This window comes from Carya illinoinensis, chromosome 9, assembly GCF_018687715.1.
Source record: "Carya illinoinensis cultivar Pawnee chromosome 9, C.illinoinensisPawnee_v1, whole genome shotgun sequence".
Lineage (NCBI taxonomy): Eukaryota > Viridiplantae > Streptophyta > Magnoliopsida > Fagales > Juglandaceae > Carya > Carya illinoinensis.
The window spans coordinates 90,911-111,360 of record NC_056760.1 but is presented as its reverse complement, the minus strand read 5'-3'; the positions used below and the strand labels follow the sequence as shown (position 1 = coordinate 111,360).

At 36.0% G+C, this 20,450-nt stretch overlaps 2 protein-coding genes and 1 long non-coding RNA gene across 3 annotated transcripts; 1 reads left to right on the top strand and 2 right to left on the bottom strand.

Moving 5' to 3' along the window:
• Positions 1–1,520: 1,520 nt before the first annotated feature.
• Positions 1,521–2,520, bottom strand: LOC122275850. The gene is made up of 3 exons (XM_043085138.1): positions 2,454–2,520; positions 2,020–2,106; positions 1,521–1,918 (listed from the first exon to the last, which is right to left on the bottom strand). The coding sequence occupies exons 1-3, from the start codon at positions 2,518–2,520 to the stop codon at positions 1,521–1,523; spliced, it is 552 nt and encodes a 183-aa protein (XP_042941072.1).
• A 3,587-nt stretch (positions 2,521–6,107) lies between these two features.
• On the top strand, positions 6,108–7,586 carry LOC122274953. The gene is made up of 2 exons (XR_006228467.1): positions 6,108–6,896; positions 7,152–7,586. It is a non-coding gene; the product is annotated as an uncharacterized LOC122274953 (long non-coding RNA).
• A 6,807-nt stretch (positions 7,587–14,393) lies between these two features.
• On the bottom strand, positions 14,394–16,560 carry LOC122277668 (thioredoxin-like 1-1, chloroplastic). Its single transcript, XM_043087755.1, has 4 exons — positions 16,094–16,560; positions 15,633–15,809; positions 15,359–15,523; positions 14,394–14,981 (listed from the first exon to the last, which is right to left on the bottom strand). The coding sequence occupies exons 1-4, from the start codon at positions 16,358–16,360 to the stop codon at positions 14,694–14,696; spliced, it is 897 nt and encodes a 298-aa protein (XP_042943689.1). The 5' UTR covers positions 16,361–16,560; the 3' UTR covers positions 14,394–14,693.
• Between the last annotated feature and the right edge of the window lie 3,890 nt (positions 16,561–20,450).

Genomic DNA, 20,450 nt, shown 5'->3' with positions numbered 1-20,450 from the left:
ACACAAAAACATGGGGGTGTTTTGTTGTAGGGTTTTGACAGAGGTGGTCCCTTGCATAGGAAAATGCACAAATTTATCTATTTGATCCAATAGTTTACTTTTGCTTACTTTCTGTTTGGTCTAATAATTGACTACAATCCATGACTAATTTAATTGACAATATTTTGTAAGATGACTACGAGGAATTTGTTATTTCAAATCCATCATGGTGGGCTAATTAATAGGCACTAGAATGAGGAATATGTTGGGAGTAAAACTAATGTGTACCATAAACCATATGATGAGGACCAGTTATCATTGATTGAGATACAGACGATTGTGACCAAGTATGGTTACAATCCAGGTGACTTAGTCTACTATAGATAGCCTGGTTTGGGATATACAATGGTCTTAAATTGCTTACATCTGACCATGATGTGAATGAAGATGAGGAGGAAGTAGAAGCACGTCGCCTTGGACTTAATGATCCATTTTGGATAGAGTTGAGTAGTGAGGATGATTTGTATGACATTGATGCCAACACAGTGAAACATCGAGGTCGAGGTCAACACCTATAAACCAGTGTTCACTGATGTTGTTGGTTAAGTGCCACTTGATGATAAAAAGCTACAATTTCCCTCAGATACTAAGGATGAGGAGGACAGAAGTGGTCCAAGGTGGCAAGAAAATGATGACAATGGTATAAAATACTCCTCTATTCTCTTGTTTATTATTTTAGTGTTCATTTTTCTAAAGTCGCTAAACAATGCTTGGTTTCACAATTAGCAGGTAACTTATCTGATATGGCACCAAATGATGTCTTTCAATCTCCTGTTCATAGTAGTGACGAAGGATATCGTGATTTTAGGTTCCCTGAGTTTCAACATGTTAACTTGGAGAATCCAAAAATATCCGTTAGAATGAAGTTTGGATTTACAACACAGTTTAGAGAGACAATAAGGAGGTTCAACCTAAATATTGGTAAGTTTATAATGTTTGCAAAGAATGATGTAGATAGGGTTACTATTGTCTGCAATACCACTAAATGTCCTTACCGGGTTTATGGGTTTTGGATTAGGCAACAAACTTTCCAGATAAAGTCTATGGATCCAAGACATGAGTGTAGCATGAGTTATAAGAACTTCATTGTCGCATCATCCTGGATTGCAGATAAGTTGATGCCACTGTTTATGAGCCAACCTAATCTGCCTATCCATTCACTTGCTGATGAGATTAAGAGAAAGTGGGGAGTGGAAGCTCCTAAAATAAAGTTGTATCGTGCTTGAGTGAAGATTTAGTTTACCATATTTGGCATCCATAAAGAATAGTATGCTAAGGTATGAGACTATTGTGAGACCCTAAAACTAGGGGTGGGCAGTGGGGCCCCGGAACTCACTGCCCCGCCCCAACATAGGGCGGGGCGGGGCCCCCCGGCCCGTATGGCCACCCCCAGCGGAGGCGGGGGACGGAAACGGACTCCCCCCGGTCCGTTTTTCCCCCGCCCCGCACCGTTTATATATATATAATATATAATATATATATTAACACCATCTACGGGACCTCTCAACACCATCTACGGGAACCGAACTGAAAATCCACCTCTCTTCATCTTCCCATTTCGATGGCAACGTCGACCGTCCGTTATTGAAAGGTAGCAACGCCACGTTTGCTGGCTGCCTCCGATTAGTACTGGTTTGCATCGGTACACGCTCCGAGCTCCAACCCTTTTGCATTCCGATGCCCGCTTGACGATAATTCGGTGTCCTGGGACTCGGCAACAAACCAGACTTGCGAGATGACACAGCCGAGCTTTTTTTCATGGTTGCCAGCCGTGGCAAAGAGGAGGCGACGGTAACATTGTTGAGATCCAATGAAGCGGGTCTTCGTCTATCTGGCTTCTTGGATAGAGCTTCAGATCTGGATCTCCGATCCTGACATTCTGCGTAGACAAAGGGAAAAAGTTGTACAAATCAAATGCTTAACATAAACAAGGTAAAACCAAAAGCAAAAGCTTTCAGTTTTCTTGTGAAGGAAGCGTACCTTTGAGAGCTAGAGAGAAGGAGCTCCTTGTAGAATCTAGAGGCTGATTCTTGTCTTTAAAATCTGTGTCGCTGTCTTCCTTTAGAACTGCGTAAGATACAAGGAAACAGTGAAGAGTGTACTGAAGGGGGGTGCGGGGAGCGGACGGATTGCCCCCCTACCCTGTACCCGGTCATGCGGGACGGGGTACCCCGGCCCCGCACACCTGGGGCGGGGGGCCAGGGGGGGTCTACCCCGCACCGTATGGTGCGGGTAGCACCCCTACCTAAAACAAATGTATCAAGGTAGTTCTTTGTTAATTAGGGTGGAACGAATAGCTCATGAGTTACCTCATATTTTTCAATAGATGTAAGTAGGATTAGCAGCCTGTATAGAGGGTTTTAAGGCTAGTTGTAGACTATTGATTGGTTTGGACGGTTGTTTCTTAAAATTACCATTTAAGATGCAGCTCCTATGTGTTGTTAGTAGGGATGCAAATGATAACATGTACCCCATTGCCATGACCATGATGGAGGTAGAGTTAAAGGATAGTTGGGGATGATTTATTGAGACACTTATACCTAATCTTGGATAACAACCTAAATGCGGGTGGACATTTATCAGTGACAAACAAAAGGTAATTTTGTAAATCTTTTAATATATTCTATTAAGTCAACCAATTAAATGACTACTCATCCAATATTTTTTGTAGAGTTTAAAGCCAGTAATGGAGGAGTTGGTGCCTTATAATGACAATTGCATTTGTGTGAGGCATTTATATAACAATTTTTGAGATACTGGCCACAGGGGTGTGGCTTTGAAGGAAAAATTATGGCAGGCGACCACAACATACACTACGAGGGACTTTGAGAGAGTTATGGAGGAACTGAAAGCCCTTAGTGAGCCTGCATATGACTATCTAAAGGTTATAGATCCATCACAATGGTCTAGAGCATGGTTTTACACATTTTGTAAGTTTGACATAGTAGTGAATAATCTCAATGAATGTTTCAACATGTATATTATGCAAGCATGGGAGAAGCCAATTATGACTATGGTGGAGACCATACGGAAGAAACTGATGAGGTGGTATCAGTTGAAAAGCGAAATAATTGGTAAATGAGAAAATACAATAACACCTTGAATAATTGTGAAGTTTGAATTTATGCATGACCTATCCATCTATTGTACTTCAACGTATGCAGGAAGTTGTCATTTTGAGGTTAACAATGCTGGTAGGAAATATGTGATTGATTTAGGTAAGAGGACTTGCTCGTGTTTGAGATGGGGCATGATAGGTGTTCCATGCCTTCATGCATACACATGTATTGTGTATTCTGACCAAGACCCCAAGGAATATGTGCAACATTACTAAAATGTGGAGATATGGAGGGCAGCATGCGAGTTTTTAATTTACCCTGTGCATAGTGAGGATTATTGGTTCACTACTACATGCAAGAAGTTCACTACTTTTGAGGTTGGGAAACAACTTGGGAGGCCAAAGAAATATCGAAGAAGAAATGAGGACGATTAACAAGCAGCAAACAAATTGAGAAAAACTGGTGTGTATATATGACTTGTTCAAGGTGTAAGTAAGTTGGTTACAACAGAAGAAAATGTTCACGTGGGAATGCAGGCACACCCTTCTTCACTTCTGCAGTAGATTTTCAAGCTGCTTCATTTTCAGATGAACTGGTTAGTGGCTAATTCTTCTTTATTTACTATACAATATTCATTTACATATATATTGAGAATGTTCATTTATATTTAAATATGCTATTAGGTCATTTCACAACCGCCACTGTCAGAGGCTTCATAGCCAACAACCCAATCTAGGCAAACTGAACACATTCCATCGTCGTCGCCTTTGTAGACAACATGAAAAACAAGTCCAACAGTGCAGACTCTTTAGTCAAAGCCTTCGCAGGCAGCATGGCAAATAAGCCAAACTAATCAACTGCAAGCCAATGTGGGTCATGTGCCAAAGTTGATTGCCAAACGACCACCTAGGAGGCAATTTGCAAGACTTGAGGGCCACCACTCACGGACTAGTACACAACCACTTGTATTTGTGGACTTAGACGTTGATACAAGCGATCCACCACAAGGAAGACTGCATTCTTGGGGCAATCCTGGAAGGGGAGGTATGCAATTTAGAGTTAGTCAATTGCCATCCAACATCCAAGTGCTTCTTGTCAAGGCTAATAAATTAGTGCATAAAGGGAATGGCGTAAAGTTATCTTCATGTGTGGAGATGATGAATCAAAATCAAAAAGGGGAAACAGAAGAGATCAAACTGACAATATTGACTACTGTTGTAATGATGTAGTTAGGGTTTTATGGTGTTACTGGTATTAGAAAACTTTTATTGTAATGGTCCAAAACTAGTGCATTTTTTATTTTATGGTGTTATGGTGACACTCCAATTAAGGGATTTGGATATATATGGTGACATTATTATTAATCATTATTACCATTACTTGACTACTATGTACTGAGGTTTTTTGGATAGGGAACAACCTACTCTTGTTATGTGTGATCTTTAATTTACCATATTTATGCTATATGATAAATGTATGAAATAAATACTTTGCAGTAGTTTGACCTAATAGTCACCAACATAACACAGTAAGTTGTTGCCACAAAATTCAATGCATAACCAAATTATATACAAAAACCAAAGTCAACACAAGTGATGTTCAATACAATAATCAAATTCAAAATAACAACCACAGTCAATACACATCCAAAAAATTACATTAACCAATTCTAAACTATCATCAAGTTCTTGCGACCTTCATCACCATCATGGGACATTTTTATGTAGATAACAACAACAACCAAAAAAATTATTGTGACATCACACCATATGCAGTTATTGAATTTCTTGTGCAAGTCCTTAAATTTTTCCTTCTTTTTATACAATAACTCTTGGATATTCTCCCTCCGCTCCCTCTCAAACACCAAGTTAGTCTCCAATTCTGACTTCTCAATCTTCAACTCAAGACTCTGTATCTGGAGTCTATCTCATAACTAGCCAATGACATCTCTGCACGTGGAGTAAAAATCATCATCTACCCAATCAAACAATGTATAACACCTGTCTCCACCCCCATGTTGACAACCAGGAGTCCAATATGGGCATCTCTTGAACTTTCTTTTGTAGTTATCGTCTATTATTGACACTCTTAGACATGCCCACAGATTGCAATGACAAAATTCCAGTGGTGCTTTACCACTCTATCTTGTGCTAGATGAATCAGTAGATATCTTTCACAACCTGTTGAAATATACGTGTTGGTCTATATATGAGTCCAAGTCATGGCAGAATTAGATCCAAACAATATATCATGACAAATAAACTGGAACATTGTCTAAGCATGATGACATTAAGATTAAGAAAATATTATGGCAGAATTGGAATACTTGCATCACTTGCTTATACTATATTCTTATTTTACATGAAACACAGTATGTAGCTCTTGGGTGTGTGTAGTTGCTACAAACAACAAGAAGTATGAACTCATTTAAGTTTTAATAGAAATTTCTTGTGCAGATTAATCATTTGGATATAAAGAACCAAATCAATTTGAATGTAAACAAAAAAAGGAAAGAAAGTAATTTCACCTTTATTTCTCAACAACTCGATGAAGACGAACAAAACACCAATGAGAATAACAATCGATTGATGGTCTGGTTTGAAGGAAGTCAATAGTTTTCGACTTAGGGTTTTCGAATTTTACATTTGGGGGTTTTCGAATTTCTCCATCAGCATGGTGACAATGAAGTTGATAAGGTGAGGAATGATTTTGTCTTTGCAATGAGGGAGATGCATGTGAGTAGCACATGGAAGACATTTCAATTACATTTCACGTTGCTAATAGACCGAATGGGGGGATTGAGAAGTTTTAAAAGTAAGCAGGTCTACTTTGATACATTTATTAGTTTTGAAGACATATTACGAATTGAGTGAAAGTTTGAGAGAGTAAATTGTAATTAATTATTATTTTTATATAATCCATTTGTGAGTAGAGTATTTTTTATTTTTTATTTTAAAAACCGCACTGAAATTTGGACCAGGGTGATGCGGGGGTGGTTTGGGAATTTCGGAATCCGTGAGATGGGCAAGTTTGGGTCCTGGGAGCATAGAGGTGTATATAAAAGGAAAGAGCTGAAACCCTAGATGAGAAATCATCAACTACTTGATCTTATCTGAGCAGAGTGTGAGAGCAAGGACTGGTTGGTATGTGGCGGTCTCAAATCGAAAAGTTCCCTTCTTGGATGTCTTTGAATATCCGGCTGAAGCTACCCTCTCCCCTGAATTTTGTAACGAAGATCATGGGGGCTGCTGGCTGCTCAACCATAGAAAGACCAAGAAAGATATGCGGGCTTTTCTTTGACTCCATTTGCCATAAAGTCTTTAAATTTCACCCTTTTGCGATGAAGACTGCCTGCACGCTGAGCCCTTTTCTTTACTTTAAATCGAACGGGCAGTGATGGTCTTGCGGGCTTTAAAGTTCCGAATTTGTTTCTTTGGCTGTTACTTATTTGCTGAACTGAATGGTTTTGTTTTTGTTTTCTTCATATATTTACGTGTCTCTATGAATGCGTGTGTATTTGTATGTATGTAGAATGCCTGTTTCAAACAGAGTGGTACTTGTTAGCTGCTGGTAGTTCTTTTTATTTTTAGCAATTTATGGTGATGGGGTAGCTATTGGACGATTTAATGTTAAATACAATCTTATTCACAAAGAAATAATGTTTAAGACAATCTTGACATGGTTAATGTTTCATTGTTTCTTTATTATGAGAGGGCAGGAATGAAGATAGACAGAAGGGGTGCGGGGGTCAAGATGAGAACGCAGACGATGCTTCCTTCTACAAAGGACTTTGTTGGGGTACAATTTATGCATTGCTGCTCTGTTTGTCGAGTGGGAACCTATTTTTACCTGTATTCCCTCACTCCGACTTGTGCGAAAAATATTTCACCAGTTTATTTTTTTATTATGTAAAAATGTTTCATTTTCCCTCTGATTTGTTTACTTTCTTCATCGAGTTATACAAGATTTTGTGCTGAAATGCCACATACAGTAAGTGCTGTTCAATCGCTTTGAACGGATATATTACTCTCCTATTATAATCTCTTGCTTCAGAAAGGATATATTGAACATTGCAACGAAGTCTGCCCATCAATCACCGCAACACTTACTACCATTCCCTTCCTGAGTTTCTACCACAAAAGTACAAAACAGAGCTTCCACATACTACCGCTCCCTTCCCGAAGTTTATACCATAAACAGAGCATCAACGACGAGCTTGAGGGAGGGAGGAGGGAGAGAGAGACTTGGGGGAGAGAGAGCCTTTCGGGCTTGAGCCTTGAGGACAGAGGGCTTTTTCAGCTCAAACCAGTTCTATGTCATATATCCTACGTGACTCCCTCATATTGGAGGGTGTAAATTTGAATTTATCACTGCATCCAGTTTGAAGTTTTTCTCTTAACTTTAATCATCGAATTATGTAAGATTTTGTTCCACGTCTGTTATGAAGTGTTGGCAGAGAATAAGAAAAGGTGAAAAAAAAAGAAGTAACGGAATTGTATAATGCTAGATATAATTTAGGTGAGTTTGTTATTATTATTATTATTTATTTTTTATTTTTAAATTTTAGATTTATTCAATTTTTTAAAGGAGTGCCTGAGTTTGCAATTGGGCTCGAATATCATTTTGCATACTGCATTAACAAAGGGAAATCTAACAACCATTCCCGGACACATCCAATACAAAAGAAGGGAAATAACGTCAGATACGCGCGAAAGGCCCACTGGACTTAAACAAGATAAAGTAAATGGGCGAACCGAAGATAGAACTACTCAGTCTGGATTGATTCCACGATGACCGACCATCATAGAAAGAACTTGGCCCGACTAACCTAATGGGCTCTAATGAGTCTAAGCTAACGACAGCTGCAAATTAAAAACAGAGACTATCTTCTTCACTTCTGCGAGTCTCCAGATTATCTTCTTAGCTCCAAGTCCCAACCAAGACTGAAAAATGATTCGATTCACGCAGGTTAAAATTAAATCGGTAAGAAATTGGATTGATTTTAGTGAATGTTTTGAATGGTTCATTGAATCGCTTGATTCTAGCTGATTTTAGACTAATTTGAACCAATCCCAATAGATTTAAAACTGTATTTATTTTTAAGTTATTTAACAACTGAGTGTTTTTTGTTTTAATTTCTTGTACAAAAATATGATAGAACTAACCATATATATTAACTTTTTTCATCATTGTATTCAATAACAATCGCAAAAAAATTAAAAGATAAAATGTAATTCATTAATTTTTTTAGTTGAACAAAAAATTAAAGAGATGGATTAGTATTTTTTATTAAACTTATGGTTATGCATAAAATATTACTTACCATGTATTTATAACTTAATGATCTTTATCTTATTCATATATAGGGCAAGAAAATGTCGACAATTTAGATTAAATACATAAATTATTTATTTATTGAAACTATTTAGATTCATATCATATTTTTATTGAAATTAGTCAATGAATTCATATTTTATACTCTTTTATACATAATATAATATGTTTGAATTGCATCAAATATAATTTTTAATATTTTTTTTTTATCAACATTGAAATAATTGATTTAACATTGTCATGAATCGCTCGATTCATGGAATTGGTCCTTACTCAAAGTTTGATTTTTGGAGCCTTGGTCCCAACACGTTGGATATTCTATAGAAAGTGCGAGAACACCACAGGCTTTGCAATGCCATGGTGCCACCTCATGGACTCTCGTGTATCCCCCCTCACATTTAGCATCGAATACCGGTCGGTTCGGTTTTGTTCCCAAACTGGAAACCGATTGATTTGTCACTTTTACCACTAAAAATAAGTCGAAATCGACCAATATGGAGGGGTCAAACCGGCCGGCGCACATATTTTTGGGTCCTTTTTTTGCCTAATTCTTTTTTATTTATTATTTTTTATGTTTTTGTTTTCCTCAATTCATTATCCAAGATCTTTTTGACCTTTTTTAGAGTTGATTTCAAATTCAAATTTACTGAATTTGTAAAACCTATTTTAAATAGTCAATTTCATTTTAATTTTAATGTCGCCTGTAAAGTTGTACTATTACTAACTAAGTATATACTGACATATTTCCCATAAAAAAATACTACCATACTAATTACTAGATAATTTAAAAAAATAAAAACTCTACTAGATGTTTAATAATTAATACACATTACAAATAAAATTAAATTGTCCTAAACAAGTAAGCAACAATTGCTCTTGAATAAGATTGTGCTAAGTCTTCAACATCCAATTAGATGCCTAAGCAACATCCAAATTGTCATTAGTCTTCAATAGTTGTGATGCCTAATGGTGCTCCCAACTCTATATAGAAACATTAATAAAATTAAAATATCAAATATTAATAAATTTGGATGATGAAAAATACTTAAATTAATTTATAAAAGTAAATTAATATTGAATGAGTAAAACATTACCAGATTCTACCAAAAAGTTCTCCACGTTGTCCATGGACTCTCGAATATCAATTGGTGTTGACAGATGTCGCAACCAATTTTGAGCACAAATAAGTGTCTTAACGGTTCTCGAAGCCAACGACTTTCGAAAATGATCAAATACATGACATCCCGTATTAAATGCCAACTCTGATGTAATCGTAGAAACGTGCATGACCAATAAGTGTAGTGCAATCCTTGTAAGTATAATTATACACATTATTTTTCCACCAAATCAATAAGTCAAAAGATGGATTAAGTGCCTTACAACCATATGATAAATACTGGTCTGCCTATGTTTTGGCAAGTGAAGATCTAGTGGTGGAAGATGCTTGATACACTCATGAAACAATTTTGACTCAAGATTTTCTTTATCATCATTTGTGGTTGTAGATGTCAAAGGGGCCTATGTTCCCAAGTAGTCGAGATAGAACCAAACGTAGCATTATTCTTTGCTTACAAGTCTGTTAATAATTATCTCACACTCGACATCAACTCTTCAGCATGAGTTTCACAATAAATTTTCTTCAGGTGGAAAGTAAGAAGATCTAACTTACTACGTGGATCAAGCACAATTGCAATCAACAATAACAAGTTTATCTTATCTAATAAACTCCAATACTTATCTTATTTAATTCTTATGCTTATGACCATGTTTATCAAAGAACTATTATCACTCTTGCTAAGTTTACATGTTTATCAAAGAACTATTATCACTCTTGCTAAGTTTAACTAACTCTTTTTGGAGCATACAAATCTCTTAAAACTGGTAGTTGTCGTGTCATATAAAGATCTAGAAAATCGATTAGTGGCATCATAAAATATTTTTAAAAACTTCACAAGAACCCGCATTGTCTCCCACTCCTAAACTCTAGGAGGTTCCATTTGTCCATCATTAAAATGAGAGAGAAAATTATAGTCTTCACTCTTTATCTACCTGAAAAGCCTTCTCAAAATTTTCAGCCACCTCCAACATCATGTAAGTTGAATTCCATTGGTGTAAGGGGGGCCCAAGGCCCAATGGGATTAGACCGCAGGAGATGAGAAGGCCCTAGGCCCATCAGGCAGAAACCAAAGTAGGCCAAGGGCTCAGACCAGGAAGTTGTGTGCCGAGCCCAAGACGCGCCTACCCATTCGGAAAGATCAAAGCACCGAGCCTAACCCAGATGAAAGGCCCACCACTGGTAGTGAACACCAAAGACCTTGGTGGTCGACCGAGTCCTGTAAGAGAGTGCAAAAACAGGCGTTTGCCTAGAGCCCAAGCGGCTGGGTGTGTTTGGTAGTGGGCGCACCTAGCTAGAAACACGCTTTATGTAATGCATGTCAGGGAACTTGAACACGCAATGGCATGCTGCTTGAGGTGATGTAGGAGGCCATGACCTTGGCTTGACACCCTGCCATAGCAGGAGGCTGGTGGCAGGTCTGACCAGAGCATGATCTGACACACCACAATCTCTCTCAGCAATTGAGTTCAAACCAGGTATAAATACCTCGATCCCACCCAGGGGGAATCTCTCTGAACTCTTATTCTCCTTAATTCTCTCGATTTTCTCTATCACTCAAATACTCTCCACTGACTTTGGTATCGGAAGGACCACAGATCTTATATGAGCCCACTCTTTTTCCTTGTTGCAGGCCTTGGGAGTTTGGAGACTGTAGAATTGCTCGGATTGCGAAACATGACATCAACATTGGTGCTGTTTATGGGATCTTCTTAATAGAAGCATGTACTTCACATGCTGGCAACAACACGATCCCAAACCACATGACCGATCAGCACAGTGTTGAAGATTGCTATGCCCTAAAAAGAAGAAGGGAGGAAGACCTATGAGGCCATGTTCATATTTCATTCGTATACTTATGACCATCTTCTTAAATCCTTGTCTTCCAACAATTATAAATGACAATTTAGCGATAATTATAATCTCTAAAATAGCCAATCTCATAGCCTCTTCACTATATTTGTTGGTTATAAGATTCCTTACGATGCTACCATCACTTTCTCCAACCCTCTCCTTAGATCTTGCCTCACCTGTTAATATTTTTTGGTATCTATCCAAAGGCCCATATTTGTGAAGATTTTTGGGACATGAATGCTGGTGGTTTTGCATGGTTGAAATTCCGTTCCTGTTTGAGGGACAAGTGTATATCTTTCTACAATAATTACACTTGGCCTTATGATCATTTATGGGACAACTCTCGACCTTTGTAAAATGGTCCCAAATAATTGACGGATCATTTCCTTTCTATTTTTTAGAAAGTTGACAACTACTACTGTTAGGGGCACTTGGGGGAGTTGGTGTTTGCGTATCTCCCAAATTAATGGTTTGTTTATTCGAATCAATATCAATTGGACTTGACGAAGAATCCATTTAACATGTGAAAAACTAATTACATATTTAATTAATAAACACAACAAATTAAAACAAACAAAGAACAAAATCAAACATCAACACAATTACACAGCAGCTAGTTTGCAACATGACAAACATTACAAATCTACAACTCTAAGATTTTAGTTCGCTCATCAACCTCACAATTTATTTTAAAATAATTTTACAATAAACTTATTAAATCAACATCCAATATTAATAATTTGATTTAATGGTAAGTTAGTAACAGTGACAGTGGGAATTAGATATGTTTCAAATTATTGTTCACAGTGCAAAAATTAGATCAAAAATTTTTCTATCCCTGTACATACACAATAAACTCATTAGACAATAAATAATATGAAAAATAACTTAATATAATAAATACATCAAGTTAAAAACGTGGAGAAAAAATTGCTCCTCAAAAAATGGAAGAGGAGACAACGATCACGGTGAAGGCATCATGCGGTGGGCACTTGGAGTGGGGGGTCACTGTGCGATGCCACGATGATGCAGTGGGCGATGCCACGATGATAAGGAGGGACTATGGGCTAGAAGTGGCAGTGGGTGTGCCGCGACGATGCACTGTGTTTGGCTGCTTAAATCTTCAAAGTGGAAGTTTGGAAGAGAAGAAGTAGGGGTGTAACCGGTCCGGTTCGGTCCGATTTTAGAGAAAATCTAGGACCGAACCGGTAGGCACCGGTTTTACATTTTTCAAAACCGATTACGCACCGATTACCCTCTTAAACCGGTATTCCGGTTTTACCGATTTCCGTTCCGGTTTGGTCCGGTTTTAATAAAATATATATTTATTATAAAAAAAAATCTGTTTATAAAAAAAAAAAAACTGCTATGTCAAAAAATTCTACTTAAAAAAAAAACTACTATATAAAAAGACTGCTATACAAAAAAAAAAAAACGCTATTTAAAAAATTTATGCTATTAGTATAGCTTTGGTATGGCTTTATATAAATTATATGCTAATATATATAATTTATATTTATCTACTAATGTCTTATGTACTTATCAAAAAAAATATAAAGAGTTTTAAGTGTGTTAGGCCATTAAAATTTAGTAATAATATTTGAGTGATTTTCTTTCTTTTTAGGTTCTTACCTCTTATGAATTTATGATAAAATGTTATTAATAAATAATATATATTTATAATATTATATATTTAAAGCATATGATCAATTAAATTTTCATGTTTGAGATTAAACTTTTATTTTATAAATTAAAATAACACTATCTTATATATAATTATAATTTATATTATTATATATTATATATAAAAAATTATATATAATATAAAATATATAACATATAACATTAAATAAATAAAAAAATATACACATATTAAATAGTACTAGGCCGGTCCGGTCTAAAAATGGCCGGAACCGAAACCGGACTGGTTCCGGCCAGTTTTTCATTTTATGAAACCGGTTCCGGACCAGACCGGTTCAAAACCGGCACAACCGGTCCGGTCCGGTCCGGTTTTCCGGTTTACCGGTTAAAATTTACACCCCTAAGAAGAAGAGTGAGAGGAGGGGAGGGGAGGAGACTTGGGGGGTTATTAAATCCTAAAAAACTCTATGTGCAGTTAATTCTGTGCACTCTTTGCACACTCTACTAATATGTTTGGCTACATCACTTCTATTTAACGTGACGCAACTCATCATATTAACAGAGTGTGCAAAGAGTACTCAAAGTAACTGCACATAAAGTTTTTGTTTAGAAAAATTATTTTGTCATATAAAGTCGCTTTTACATATTCATTGCGCACTCTGCTAATGTGATTGGTCGCGTTACATTAAACAAAATAGATGTAACCAATTACATCAATGGAGTGGAAAGTATGCAAAAGTGATTGTATGTAACATAATTATTTTTTATCATCCTCAAACCACACTACACGTAATGTTTTTTATATTTTTTTACCAAATGTATGATTTATAAATAATGAATAGAAGAACTTAATTAGATTAAGATAATTAATCAAAAAATTTAAAATAATAAAAATAAGTGGTGTGTGAGGATAATGAGTAACAAAACTTCAAAATTTTTGGTCTCCAAACTAGTAATCCTATCTAGAACTAGAAGGGAGTGTCACTCATTTTACGGTTAGAATTACTTGCTTCCTGCAAAAGGCCTGTAGCCCGATCGACATAACCCCTAACCTCCGAAATAGAAGTCTTGGATTCAAAACCCCCATTCAAATGTGCGTGTACATATATATATATATATATATAAGAATTACTTGCTTGCTCCTCTGTGAAGTATTCCTTGGTTAGTAAATAAGCGTTGAGACGTTCCATGATTGTAAATATATTCTTTTCCCTCTTTCTTCTCCTTATTTTTATTTTTTATTTTTTATTTTTATTTATTTATTTATTTTCTTTTAAGCAATCATGATTCATGTCCGATTAGTGAGGATCACATTAAGATTTACCGAAGAAAGCGGCATCGAAGAGAAGACATTTTTAACTGAATGAAAGGATGGGCATTTTTTAACAATCTTAAAAAGGGATTTAACATTTCCCTCCAACATAAAGCAGCACCAACAAATACACAAGTGCTTGGTATTTAAACTCACCAGCAAACCACCAGGCTAGGATCCTAAAAATTAAATCCGACGGCCTGCGACTCCCTAAGCAAACACGCGTACAGTATGACTTCATCTTCACTAATATGTTCAGTAATCACATGGATATTACATAAAAACGGTTCTGTACAAAGAGAAAAGGGAAGAGAATAGGGCCGTTAAAGCCCGACTGACATCACCTCCCGGCAGAGACTAACGGCTTCTTCTTGGAGTCCTGGGCAGACGTTGAGGGTGTTGAAGGAAGAGTAAAAGGTTCTGAGCTTAAATGAGATGGTGATGTTTCTGCGATCACCTCTTCGAGTGCAGGGGCAATAACTGGTTGAACTGGTTTTGGCATGTAGTTGAAAGACAGATCCTTGTTGGCGGACAGTGCAATGAGCTCTTTCTCCTCCAGCCCTTTTGCAGGCCCAAGACTACAACGATCTGGGGTGTGCTTGGCCAATGCGTCTTTAAATTTTTTCACCTGTTTCGTTGATGCCATTATTTAAAAATCAGCAATGTAATGATGTAACAAAGGAACATCACGAGTGGCTTCATAAGAAACTGAGCAAACTTTCAAGTTTTCAAGTAAGTTCACGGGTGAATGCACACAAAATTTAGATACGAATTCATTTGTGGATAAACAAGACTACTGAGTTTGAATGGAGTAAGTGCGTAACTCCAAAAGAGACATAAGATGAAAAAGTTTGAAAATCCAACCTAATCTCGGTGGAAAACACAATTCTTTGATTAAAATCCAGCATTGGAAATGAACCAGCCAACCAAGATAATTAGCACAGTACAAACATATAAAATTTATCATCTATTGGCAAGCAAACTTGGAAAGTTATGAACACTGACCGTGGCGTTAGTACAGCTAAAGCTGCATAGACGACCATGAGCGCCTCTGTAGAGACGAAAGAAAGGCAGGACATGGACATTAAGGCTGTAACTCATGGACTTGTGCTCCTCATAGTTCACCTGAAGGAACTGCACATCTGGGTGCATATCGGCCAATTGACAGATCTGACACAGAGAACAATTAAAAATCATGTCAATAGCGATGGGTTTTAAATGTAAGTGAAAAGATAAAAAACAATAACGATACGGGTAGAGAGACGTGGGCCAGTACTACCTTGGGGTGGAGCGCTTTGCAGCCACCACAGCCAGGGGAGAAGAAATTGACAACAACCAGATTATCCCCGGCGTTCAATAGGGAGTCCACAAGGTCTTGTGCGGAAGTAACCTCTTTCATGTTTGGTTGAAGCCCCTTTTCCCACCATTTCTGAGCCTTCCCAATACGAAGGCCAGTCTGCAAATTCCGTCGGAAAAAGCTTACCACATTAAAAACCAATGGTGATATACGTGATAAATGTCAAAAAACATGACAAAAATATTGAATTACTACTAACAGTGTTCCCAGTTTCACAGAGAAACAAAGGAAAATAAACAGGAATGTGACCTAGAAAAGACGAATCAAAGAAACCTTAACTGAAAAAGAAAAAAAAAAAAAAAAAACCTATTTTTCCCAAAACCTGACCAAACTGGAATGAAAAAGAAGGCTTGAGGAGAGGATGCGACTAAGAAATTAACAACCTGAGCTTTAATTGAAGGCTGGAATCGGTGATTCCCTTTCCTGGGGATGGCTTCGTTTCCATGAAGAACAACTCTTCTGCCATGATAATCACTGCTCGATGAAGAAGACAATCTGAGCGCCTGTGATTTCAGTTTCAGAGGCTGAAACCAACTCACAGAAGATGATTTGTAATTCCAGCTCTTCTTTGGGAAAGAAAAAGAAAACCCATCGCGTTGACTATGCCGACACGATGAAAACAGATTCGTTTTGCTAAGTAGATCCGCCATGGGGTTCCAATCCCCCTTAAACAAAATCCCTTCTTTCGATTGGCAGGAACCCACACAATGGAATTTAAGCCCCACAATTCAGACAATTGAAAGAGAGATTTATTTTCTCTTGAAGTTGAAGCGAAGGTGAGGCAGAGAGTTTCAAAGGGATGATGGAATCAGAAGATAAAGAAAGCATATGAACAATGGGTAGTGATTCTTCCGGAATAATGCACACGACTTATGTACCGTGGATGATGTGAATCCAACGGTTGACATATGATTATAATACGAATAATGCAACTGATATTTCATTGGATAATGTTTGTTTATCGCTTTATATTCTTTTTTATAATTTGTCAAGTTTATTGTCTCAAAAAAAAACTAAAAAAATAAAAGAGAGGCCAAGTTTATGGTGGGCGAGTGGTGCACGTGAACTACTCACTTTTTGCCACATGTTACCATCGCGATACTCAACAGATCTTATGAAATTTGTTTTTGAAAGAGAAATAATATTTGGAATACGACTGATTGATACGAGATTTGCAAGACGATTCATTAAAAATATCATATATATTTTTAAGAACAATTATAGGATTATTACTTTCTCTCGCTTATTTCTTATATTTTCAAATTAGTAAGCTTATCATTATTTCTATTTTAAATTGATATGATATTTTTAATAAAAAAAATAATATTTATATTTAGAGAATGTGTCGATGTATTGTTTTTCAAAAAATGAATAAATTTGAGATTTATATAAAAAATTAATTTTTTAATAATAAATCCTTTTAAAAAAAGCAAATATGTGAAGGTTGTATAATTCTTGATTACATCTAACCTTACTTTTCTAACTATGTTTGGATTGAAATGTACAGTGACCAAAGAATTTATCTTTTTAATTAAAAAAATCATATGAAACAATAATAAATAATTTTCGAGTCATGTGAAAGAGACTATTCTTGTATGTTCTTAGAACATCCCCATCCGGTTCCCCAAAGCATCATATTCCCCATAATTTAGAGTTTTGATCAAAATGTCCCCACATCCGGATCCCTATTTTAGGAAAAAGGTTTAGGGACTAAACAGTAAGTCCCCATATTTGGGGACTCACTATTCATTTCTTAAATTATTTTTATCAATATTTTATTCTAATATATCAAATAAATAATTTTTCAATCATCTACACTTTCTCTCATATTCATATTTATTATAGTTTTAAATAATAGTTTTAAAAATAATTTAATTAATTACAAAAATATAAAAAAATTAATTTTAAAAATATTCTCATATTCACAAAAAAATAATTTAAATTTTTGTTTAAAATATTCACTAGAGTAATAGTTCAAAAAATAAGAAAAAATATTGAGTAGTTAAATTTGTAAATAGAAGTGAAAGAAAAAAGTAATAAAAAAGAATAAAAAAAATATTATTTAATAGAATAGAGATAGGGATGAGGAATGAGATGTAGGAGGTTTTTGAAAGATGAATAAAATTTAGAAAAAAATTTGAGGAAAAGTGATTTTGAGTTAAATTATAGGGATGAGGAAAAGAAATGGGATGTGGATGCTCTTATGGGCTATAACAGACATGTCATGTTAACCTATCAGTATTGTTTTTGTTTTTTTTATTTTTTATTTTTTGTTTTCTCTAAAGACTGGAGTAAATTTGTGGCCTTTCTTTCTTCGTAGTAATAACAATTGTTCTAGGGACAACCGTCCCTGCGGCCTCTACTGACGCAAGCCGATATTATTTAAAAATAAAGATGAAAAATGAAACAAAAAATGCAGAATGGAGGGAAAACACGATTTTGAAAATTTGATGTAGAAATCAGATAGGAGAAAGAAACCAGAGAGGGAGATCTCACCAGGGTGTGCATTTGGTCGTCGTCGTGCGTGTCTTTGGTCGCCATCCCATTGTTGCGTCGATATCCCAGCTTCCAGATCTCTGAGTCATGGCGTCGTGGGTGAGAGAGGTCTGCAAATTTTCTATTTCTTGTATTTTGTCCTCAAACTCTGCCATTTTCATCTTCCCTAATTTCGTGCCCTAATTTCATCTTTCCCATGAGTTGTTTATAATATACGTCTTTGGTACATTCAAACGCAGACTCATGAGTTATTAGCTTCACAAAGAGTGGATGAAAGTATCTTTGTGAAATTCATGCCCCAGGTATATATTCGGTGCAAGGTATATATTTGGTGCAAGAATGTTGTGCTATTGTTTAAATTTTTGTTTCCATTGTCTTTTATTACTTCTAAGGTTTATCAATAAGAAGCTATTAAATGCATTGTTGAAGATTTTAGCAAGCCAACCACCGTTGTCTTTACTAGTACAATGGCAAACAAGGTGGTTCTTCCATTTAAATACTGATTTCTCAGGGGAACAACCTCAATGATCTTAATTTCCAGCTATTCAATGTAAGAATTCACCTATGTTGTTATACATTTTGTTAATACATGTACTCCTGGTTTTGATATAAGAAGTACTTTTTTTCAGTTGAAACTTTCATATAGAGGAAGATACATATTTGTTTCTGCTAGTTGTCTTGGTTAAGTGCTTGTACGGATGCAATGACAGATTTAGGCAAGACTATTGAATTTGTCTATAACTTTTTTTTTCCCACTTCAAGAGGCACATCTTATATATTTTAAGCACATATAGTATACTTATTGTTTTAAATTGCTTTATGGGAAGTTGTCCTCAAGCTTTAATTCTTCACGAGTATGTATATTTCATGTTTTAACTTAACAAGTTCTAGGTTTTCATTGTGTTGGTTTCTAAATGTCTTTTACATCATACAGGCGTGGTCTTGAGATGCGTAATGCATTAATAGAACATATAGAATCAAATTCTTTCCAATGGACCCTTTCCAAATTAATTTCTTGTGAAGAAGTTTTGATTGTGCCGATAACTATAGATTCATTTTGACAATTGTCATATATGAGTTTTCAATAATTTATAGATTGTTATTTTGGCTCTTCAACCATATCATCATCATCCATTACCACATTTTGGTGTAATCGATTGGTTTGTGTTATTTAGAAATAATAAATCTAGTAATGGGTTAAGTAGATGGCTAATAAATATATATTATTTAGTAAATTAATAGAAATAAAATATAATTACGTTATTTTAGAAAATGAATAACATGATAATCTTATTCTATCATAAGAGATATATTGACAATGCATTTGCCTTTCTCTCAGCATGGGAAACGGGAAAGAATAGCCATCTACGCTAACACCAGGCAACTCAAACACCAAATCTGTGGTATATATCAATAACGTTCGAATTTGTTGAGTTGATATTTATTTTCAAAATATATCAATAACTTTATCTAATAACATGTTAGGGCATACAATCAACTAGTCCAAACATCCCAAATTACATGTCTGGTTACTATGGACCAGTTCCTGCGTGGTCACCAGCTTTTCTGCCATATCCAGTTGGCAACCAATACCCATTTCCACATGGCATGGAACCTCTAATTCCTCACATCAGTACAAGCTCAGCTACAAGCAACTACGAATGTTCAGAGGATAATAACCCTAATGGTGGGGAAACTGAAGTGCCATGTACATTTCCTAGAGTTGAAGAAAGTACTGAGGATAGATCAAATCCATGGGAAATTGAGGATGGTAGTGCCAGAAAATCTCAGAATGTGGTAATGGATGATGATGATATGGTTGAGGAGCCAAAGTCAGGGATGGAGTTTAATTCTCTTGAAGATTTAACGAGTTATTATAAGTAATATGGTAAAAAATGAGGGTTTGGGGTGATGACGAAAAAGGATTGAGAGGGGAGAAGATGAAACTGTTAAATATGTCACCCTTGTTTATGCCCATGGTGGGAAGGCCTGGAATAGGACTTTCAATGTTGCCAACCCATGTTTGACAGAAAGATGAAATGTAAGGCAAAAATTAATGCCTTAAGATGTGATGGAAAGTTTCAGTTGATTATAATATATAATATCCATAACCACGATCTTAGTCCAAAGAAATCTCACTTCTTTCGATGTAATAGAGAAGTGAGTGACTGGGTAAAAATGATCGTAAATACAAATGACTTGGCTAGTATCCGAATGAATAAGAGTTCGGATCTCTTGTTATTG